Source organism: Chamaea fasciata, unplaced genomic scaffold (assembly GCF_029207755.1).
Source record: "Chamaea fasciata isolate MVZ Bird 193981 ecotype frontalis unplaced genomic scaffold, bChaFas1.0.hap1 SCAF_7, whole genome shotgun sequence".
Classification (NCBI taxonomy): Eukaryota; Metazoa; Chordata; class Aves; order Passeriformes; family Sylviidae; genus Chamaea; species Chamaea fasciata.
The window spans coordinates 17,802,433-17,811,371 of NW_027094092.1; the positions used below are offsets into that span (position 1 = coordinate 17,802,433).

Here is an 8,939-nt window from a genome sequence, read left to right on the forward strand (position 1 = left end):
CGAGAGGGAACAGCTACAAGTGGCCCATTTGCATTTAGCGGCTTCGACTGAGCAACCCGATTTGCATAGGAAGCGAAAGACTTTTTGTGCCATAGGAAATCCATTAAATCAAAGGGGTTTAAGCACCTCTCCTGGAGCAGAGGATTACCCCTCTGGCTACATGTTTGGGAGAAAGGAAAGGTAGATGAGGCATCTTGCAAACTCCTTAAAGAGGCAAAGAGGATAAGGAAGAAGGAAGGCACCTCTCAAGCACAGGAGCAAAGTGTGCAACAGAAGAAACATGGACATTTGTAGGGGTGCCCACACGTCCTTTCTCCCTCCAATAAATCTGATTTTTTTTTTCCTAGTTCCCATGATCTCAGACAGAAGGACACAGTTCAGGACAACAGATATGCCAGAACTTCAAAAACCAAAGAAGAGAGAGGCACTGCTGCTGAAGAGGTTCTCAGCCCTGCCAGACACCAGGTCACCCACACAGCCCTGCTCAGGGCACCAGGCTGATGGAGCTGCCATGGAGCAACATCCACACCAGAGTCTGCACAGGACACAGGCACAGGGACACACAGCAGACGGCCTTCTGTCCACAGGCTTACTGGCTGGCTGTTTCTGCACTCACACCCTTCAGGCCCTTGCACTCACCTTCTCTGTTGGGCTCCGCATCAAGTCTCCACGTTTTAAAGAGGCTTTGCCACCCTCCCAGCAGCTGAAGAGCCTGGCTATTCCTCTGAGCTACACAAATTCCAGTCAGCATCTAGCCACACCTGCCAAAGGTAACAAGGTTTTGGTCATGCTTTATCTTATCTAAGCAATGATGACGCTTGTCTTTCTTCTTGGGCAAAGCTCAGTAGCTCAGCACCTGCCAAGGAGGGGAGCTGGGCAGGAGCCAGGAGCTTCAGCCTGCAGCAATTCACTCCAGGGCAGGATGGCTCTGCTGGCCTGCCTGTCCCACCCCACAAAAAATGGGCACTTAGTCCACAAATGAGGGCTGTGGGGAGAATAAGGCTCAGCAATATATCCTCCTCTCAGCCCACCTTCAGCTCAGGTACTGGCACAGGCACTCAGCTCACTTTCCCTAGGCACAATACAGCCCCACTATTCCTTGCCAGGAGACAAAGCAGTATTTTACAGGGAGGCAGAAGTCATGTCTGGAGATAAGACCTCGACATCTGTCATGCTATAGGTCACCTACCACTTCAATTCTCAGCTGGAGATGAGCTTGGTTTCCTCCTCTTCATTTTCCAGAGGGAAGAAGAAGAGAAAACAAGGCAGATGAAAGCATTATTCTTACTCACAGATGTTATGCTGACAGAAATGCAGAGGAATTCAGCTACTGTAACAGTGAGGGCCATCAAGTTCCTGTAGGATGTGTTAGATCTGCCTCCCTGCACTTGAACCTCTGCCCAGCTCCCACCATGCCCAGCCAAGGGTTTGCAGCTAGCCTGCAAGCTTGCTGTCTCCTTTTCCAGAGGCTTGACTCACCTAGTTATATCCAAATGTAGCTGAAATTTTCCCAAAAGGTTTGCTTCCCATAGCCTAAATGACATATTTAGACATCCTGCAATTTTATTTTTACCACCACACAGCTACTCCTCCAAAGGTCTGCAGATATCCTGCCTGTTATTCATTGGAAGAGCTTGAAGTTGGAAGCAATAAACAGGCAGATATGTTACCTTTATTGCACAGCTACAATAATTAGGCTTTTTTCAAGCCTCCACTGCACTGCTTTACTTTCATCCAGCACATGTGCTAAAGGCTAATTCTTTCAAAAAGCTGCAGGGTAGGTCTTCAGAGCTTTCCCCTTATTCATAGTCTCATCTCTCCAGAAACACAGGTTGCCTCAGCCCATGATGCATCTCCTGCTGTGAGCAGGGACACCTTTACATCCACCAGGATCTTACCAACAACATAAACTCAATCCAGCCCCAAGCCCACACGGTGCTGGACCCCCACGGCAAATCTCAGGAGGTTCACAGCTCCCAGGCACGTTTTCAGAGCTCTCCTGCCATCCCCAGAACAAGACAAGCCCTTCCTGCAGGGCTTTCAGGTACGTGTAATCCTCAGGCATCCTTCTGAACCCGGCAGTCCCTTCCACACGGATGGGGCAGTAATTGGTGCAGAACAGTGATACCAAGTCTCCTACCAGCAGAGACTGAAGGTACAGAAGCAGAGGAAAGAGCTCCTCCTTCAGATGACATCTCTGCTAAATTAACTGCAATCACACACTTCACTGGATAGAAAGCAAGGATGTTACAAGCCTCCTTGCTCTCACTTTTTTTACTTGACAGATTTTCCTCCAGTTATGCCAAGCAGATAAGAACACTGTACCCTTCCAAAGCATTGCACCTTATCTCATTTCCTCCAAAACATAGCTTTATGATTAGATTAAAGCCACAGTTTTTGAGAGCATAAGACAGTATTTGTTGCTGCTTTAGTGCTCTGTCAGACAAGGTTAAGAGAAAAACATTTGGTTAAAAAGTCTACAGGGCTTCCCAGCCGTGTTACCCCAACCTGAACTCAGCACAGGAAAGCCCAGCATGGCTCCAGCCTTCGTTTGAAAGTCCACAGCACCACAACCCACCCACAACACACTGCTACTTTGGGTGTTGTTTTCTCCCAAAGCTCACAGTATTTGTTATTCCGCTTGAGGCACCTAGGTCCTGCAGTGAGGTGAAATACGGAGATTCAGGCATTCCTGGCAGCTTATACAGGCATGCAGAAATCTCCAAGACAATCAGAAATTAGCAGGAAAAAGCAAATTAAGAACATGATTTAAAAGGAAAAAAAAAAAAAAGTAATTTCATGGTTTGGTTTTTTTAATGTGTGGCTGATGGCATTTAAAAGCTTAGGGCTGGCAGTCCTTTTGATCATATGGCTGGAGGGGAGCACATGGTTCTCCTTGCCACAGCAGAAGCCCATGGGAATACTTAATAGATCCACCCCAGTGCTCCTTGCACAGCTGCAGAGGTCAGGTCTGCTTAGCAAAATGTGCATTAGGACCATGGGGAGGGAAATTCTTCCCAGCATCAGCCAAGACATTAAAGGCTCCGGGTGCAGGATGAGGAAAAGAGAGCATTGCTAGGAAAATACTTGGAGGGTCAGCCAGGACATCCACAGCACCTCCCTTTCAAGCTGCTGGGCTAGGGGTACCTCCAAGGATACACAGGGACAAAGGACAGAAGCTCTTACTAATTGTTGCAATTCTGCTGTTCTGGTAGGACAACAAATGAATCCTGAGAGATTCAGAGGTAAAGAGTAAACCAAGTATTTCCACCTCAGACTTTACATGGACAGCCAGCCAAGGCATCTGGCAGGAAGGAGGGAGACGCTGCTCCACTCAGTGGAAGATGACACATTTTCTACAGCTGAAGTTTCTCGTCACTGTCCTTAAATCCAAGATGAGCTCCAGCAAGCAGGGGAGGAGAGGAGGGAGGATTTAGTTCCCAGAGCAGCCTTATGAAATCAAAAAGATTTAGACAGTGAGTAGCTGCATTATGGAAACCAAATCTAGTTTTCTGTACACAGGGATCGATTTCCTCAAAGCTCTCTGACCATGAAGAGCGCTGTGCATGGAGCTGAGCCCATGTGATTTCCGTTGCTGTCAATTGTCCCCATCCCATTTGTTCATTTTCTGAGGCTGCCTGGCAAAGTCACGAGGAACAGCAGCTCCCCAGCACTGTCTGTGTGCTGCTAAAGACAGCCCCACATGGAGCCCTCCTTTGCAGCACCATCTTCAGGTCAGTAGACAGCAGGCTCTCGATTCATCAGATGCATCAAACTGGGGTGTGGGGGAAAAGTTTTCCTCTCTGAGGGTGACAAAACAACCAAGCACATTTTCCAGTTGGATAATTCGTACTTCCCACAAGAAGCCAAGAGAAGAGTGATGCTCCAGGTAATCAGAGTATTTTTTTGCCCAGCAAGGTAGCTTCAAAGACATTCTATAGTATCTTATTAAGAATTCTAAAATTTTGTATCTCGGGCCTCACATCACTCTCTATGGAACAGGATATCCTGGCAAAGAGAGGATTTTTCCACCCCAGCTCACTGCAGTTTTTCAGAACATCCTCTGGACCACCTGAACCAGCCAGTGAAAGAACAGACCAAACTGATTACCTGTTTGATCAAGGAAAGTAATCTCCATAGCCCTCAGGAGATGTATACGTGTATATATATTCATCTACATATAGCTAGTTAGATGATCCTCAGAAATACACGTAGCTCTAAAACATGAAAAATAAGATACAATTGCCCCTGAGCTTGCACAGGGCAAAGCTAGAAATTAAGGTTTTCTGAGGCCCCTCTGATGCAGAATAACCATCAGAATAAGCAAGAACTTATCAGGTCAAGACTAAACAAGCAAGCTGTGTTTGGATTATCCTGCCTCCTCAGGATATTCCTGAGCACAGCCATCTCCCTGTGTCTGAGGCTGACCTCTTTTCCCCTCAGCCGTTTTCAGGAAGTCCTGCAGGAAGGACTTAGGTTCAACGCACAACTTCACCGAAGTGCATCCTATGAGTACAAGATATTAAGGGGAAAGACGCTGCAGTCGTAGGAGAGCAAAAGCTCTGATATTTTTTTTCCTTCCAGAGGAGAAGCAGCACCAACATAGCTGCTATAGGAACCTGCAGCATCTTTATACGATGCAGTGTCATCTGCACCGGAACCACGGCAAGAAAGAATATTCCCTGAACAAAGGACGTTGGAAAAAGGAAAAGAGAAAATAACCAGGTCCCCACTCAGGTTCAACAAGAAAGACCGAAGTTCCGTGACCTCATACCAAAGGAGCCTGCAGACTTCACAGCGACGGAGGAGGAGAGAAGGCAATCGAGGCAGCAGCTCCCCATCCCGGACCCCAGCAGGAGACGCTCCCCATCCCGTGGCACGGCCGCGGCTCCGCCTCAGGAGCGCCGTGTGCGGGAGGAGGCGGCACTGCACAGGGACGCGGATCCTCCGCACCCGCCCGTCACCGCCGAGGCACCTCCGACAGCCGGGGACGGGGCAGGTGTGTGCCTGCGGCCAGGCGAGGACCCGCAGGGCTCCCGGCCCCCCGCCGCCGTCTCCCCACAGCCTCAGGGGGCAGCGGCAGAGACCGGTGAGGGGACGGTGAGAGCGCCGGCGAGGCCCTTCGCTGGGGCCGCCGCTCCCCGGCACCTCGGCTGCGGGCAGAGCCGGCAGCCGCCCCGGGGAGGGGACCGGCCCCGGAGCACCGCACCCTCACCCCGCCGCCGCCGGTGCCGGCCCGGAGCCCCGCACGGCGCTTACCTGGCCCGGCGCGGCCCGGCGGGAGCGAGCGGCACCTGCGGCCGCCCGGGCGGGAGCGGAGGCGCCGCTGGCGCCGGCGGCCCCGGCCGGAAATGAGCGGGGCCGCGGGCGGGCAGCGGCGGGAGCCGGGCCGGGCCCCTCGGGATGAGCGGCGCTGCCCCCGCCCCGAGCGCCGGCACCCCCGAGGGGCAGGAAAGCCGCGCTCCCAGCCCCGCTCCCGGCCACTCCCCCGGCGGAGCGGCAGGCAGCGCCCGGGCGGCTTTATGGAAGGGTCCATTTCACTGATTAACAGCACCGCCCTGGGGGTTCTGCTGTTTTGCAGTCATTAGGTTAAGAAAGATGTTTGCTTTACCAGCTGCATCCTAAAATGCTAATTACAGCACTTGTCCCCGTCACGTGACAGCACATAACAAAGTCTCTTCCTAAAGTTTCCTGCTGTCAAAAGCCTGGACAAGGAGCAGCCCGAGCCCGTGTGAGGCTCTTGTGCTGCTCCGGGCCATCCCAGCTGCGCAGCCCGGCCGCGGCTCCAGGGCGGCCGTACCCAGATCCCTGGGCTGGCACCAAGGAAAGCCCCGGCCGGCACACACCCAAGGGCCGATGGTTTCTGTGCACTTCAGCTGGAGAGTAACCGGGGCAGACCCTGGGATCTGTCACAACCGGCACACACACAACAGCCAGTCCCGTCTATTTCACCAGCAAGGAAATAGACTCTGTAGAAAGAGGGGTCAGTTTCCTCAAGACGTGGTCCCATAATGGAGAAGTTTCAAATTTGTGAGTAGCTTTTTACTAACCCTCTCACAGGTGCCAAACACGTTCTATTCCCACAAGAGGGTGCTTAATTCCTCCTGGAAACCCAGGTCTGCCAGAAAGCTCCAATAAACAGAGGCTAATAGCACTTCCGCTTGAGTAAATCAGAACTGGACCAAAATGCACCCTTTTTCCATCTCTAGATCAATGCCTCCTTTATGGTGGACTGATAAATGTTGACCTTGAGAGGAACTTGAATGGGCTTGGGCCTAGTAAAACAAACCCACATCCTACAGTACACCCAAAAAATATTAATAAACCTTTAAACAGCAAGAGAAGCAGCCTACCAGAGTCAGGTAAATATATTAAGAAAGTTTTTATTAGAAGATATATTTCTGCCAAAATAAATAGTTACATTTTCTTCAGCAAAACATTAGAAAATAGAAACAGGAGGAAAAAAAAGCATCAACAATTTAATACTGAACTTTTAAAGTGACTGTGAACACTACTTAGTGACATTGCCACGTAAATACATAACTTGTGTATGCTATTGCTGGTCTAGTTGCTGCTCTGACACCAGTAATTTCCACAGGACCTCCACATGTGTTGTGTGCTTAAAGGTCTTCTCAAACTCCGTGGCAGCAGTGGAGTCCCAGGACACATGAAGCTCAAAGAGCTGCTTTAGATGCTGTTTTCAAGAACAAGAGAAAACCCCAGAAGTGAGAGGTATTTATTTCAAAGTTACATTTCCAAGTCTTCTGTTTGGAACTAGAGTTTCGTCCTCCCTGTGCAGGAGGGCTGATGTGGATCCACAGACTGAGATGGATGCAGGTAGGGGCTGGCCTAGTGGAGCTGCCTGCAGGTTGGAAAAGAAGCAATGTCCCACCAGCACGCAAGGGGAAGGAGGGAGAGGAGAGGGGAGCGACTCGTGCTGCACTCAGAAAGGCAGACACCAGAGCCCACTGTAAAGGCACAGCATGTGCTTGGCACAAACAAGCTGGCTGACATGGCAGCCAGGTGAGGTGGTCCATTCTCTCGCTGATTTAAGGAGAAGACAGAAACAAAGCTTGAGAAAACTGCTGGCAAGGCCCTCTGACTTGGTGGCCCTGCCACCCACCACAGCCAGCATATGTTTAGTAGAAATGGACCCCCGCTAAGGAATAAACACACACAGAGTTTCAGGTATTTCTCCCACAACCGCTTTGGCAAGAGTGAGAGCTTTTTTCTCCAAGGAAGTACTGAATTACCAGATAATTCTTATAAATTAATAAAACCACTGGGGAATATAAAAGTACTTAGCGACACCCTAGTGCTGGCAGACAGCAGATTCTCTTTTATTCTCTGGTCTGAGTGTTGCAGGTACACAGCCTTCCAAGAAGCCATGAGAAAACAATTCCTAGGTCCTATACATAGTGGTCTGTATTTTCTCCTATGCCTTGAAAATCAGCTTGCAACAGTATTAGCAGTAGGGCAGGCAGCAAACCAAACCAATTATACTACACACTAATTGTGGGTTACAGAGCATGCCATAGGCACGGACTGTTGTACACAAAACAACTCTACAGTGTTGTACAGGTTAGGGGCTGGTTAGATGCACAACAAAGTCACCATTAGCCTTGTTAAAAGCAGCAAGTAATAACACAGGAAGGAGAAAAAAAGTGGATTCCTGAATGCACAGATCCTTTATGTGCAATGGTGGAGATGGCAAGGGTTGGGACTCCTGCAGGAATCCAGTGGATGCTAGATGGACCACTGGGCATGGATACAATACGAATTTTTGTCCAGGAACCTGACCTCTCGCTCACCATACACTGGAGAGTGGACAGGCCCTGCTGGGCTGCGCAGCCACACATTTTGGAGAAGGAAGTGACTGCCACAGATGGCCTTGCTCCTATGGACTTGGCAAGTGAGGGTTAATCAGCAATGGCTGTCCAGAAGATAACTGTGCTTGCCATGGGGTACACACTGAACAAGGGGCTGAACAGTTCCAGTGAGCACTATCACAATAAACCCCTCCATATCCAATCCAGAGCCTAATCACAAGGTTTCCATAGATTTCAAAAAGAGTGGGGTCTCATACAGACAAGGCAGCACTGCATAACAAAAAGCCACTCACCAAGCTGACACAGCCCTTTTCTACATCAGTGGGAAAGGTGATCTTCCCTAATTCATTCATCCTTTGCAATCTGTGATGAATGAGCAAGAATTTCAAGCAAATGGGTGAAACTTTTGAAAAGGAAAATGAGGGTAGTTTGAGGTATTTTTGACAGATTTGCAGTTCCTTCATCAGAGCTCAAATCTATAAGCCAATAAGCTATTACACAATAGCCATTGTATCACTTGAGGAATTAAAAAGGCAAAAAGAGGGTTAATAGAGAGTGGTACTTTCCCAGTATCCGTTCACACCCTGCAAATTACCATAGGAAAAACAGGAATTTCCTTGTGAAGAGTTAGACCTTTATTTTTAAAGCCAGGCTTTGATTTGTGGTTATACCTTGAAGTATACAAAAGTTTCTCGTTGAGAAGTTAATATAACAGATTAAACTACAGGTGAGGTGAGAACTCAGGCCTTTTACCAGGCACAGCTTTTGGTATCTTGAAATGCATGAACCAGAATCCCCAAACCTTCTGGATCAGAGCACTGGAATAGACAGTGGCATCAGCCCAGTCAGCACCAGACCAGTCAGTTCTGATGCAAAAGGCAAGGGGTAAGGGTGCCAAGCTGCAACTTCTTAGCACACCCTGTTGCCCAGAGTATTTTGTTTCATAGTTCAGTGGTTTACATAATCACTCAGTGGTTTTACCAGTCCAGGAAGAAGGGATAAAAAAAATACTTGTATCATTTTTCTCCACCCATATATTAACTCAAAAAAAAAAAAAAAAAAGGCAGAGTCAAAAGGGCAGCCAGCTTCTAAACACAAGATTTTCTTTAC

General features: G+C 49.1%; 1 protein-coding gene across 5 annotated transcripts in view; it reads right to left on the reverse strand.

Annotated features, from left to right (window-relative positions):
- CRACR2B (calcium release activated channel regulator 2B) overlaps window positions 1–5,317 on the reverse strand; it is a 46,216-nt gene extending 40,899 nt beyond the window's left edge. For 2 of the 5 annotated variants that reach the window (XR_010721876.1, XM_066187767.1), the window contains exon 1: window positions 640–753. Coding sequence is in view for 1 of the 5 variants with exons in the window: in XM_066187767.1 (XP_066043864.1) it covers window positions 640–660 (21 nt within the window). In the remaining 4 variants the exon portion in view is untranslated. Of the gene's footprint in view, window positions 1–639; window positions 754–4,774; window positions 4,791–5,259 lie in introns of those variants that run through there. The other 3 variants (XM_066187773.1, XM_066187771.1, XM_066187770.1) reach the window with 3 other exon arrangements.
- Window positions 5,318–8,939: the final 3,622 nt, after the last annotated feature.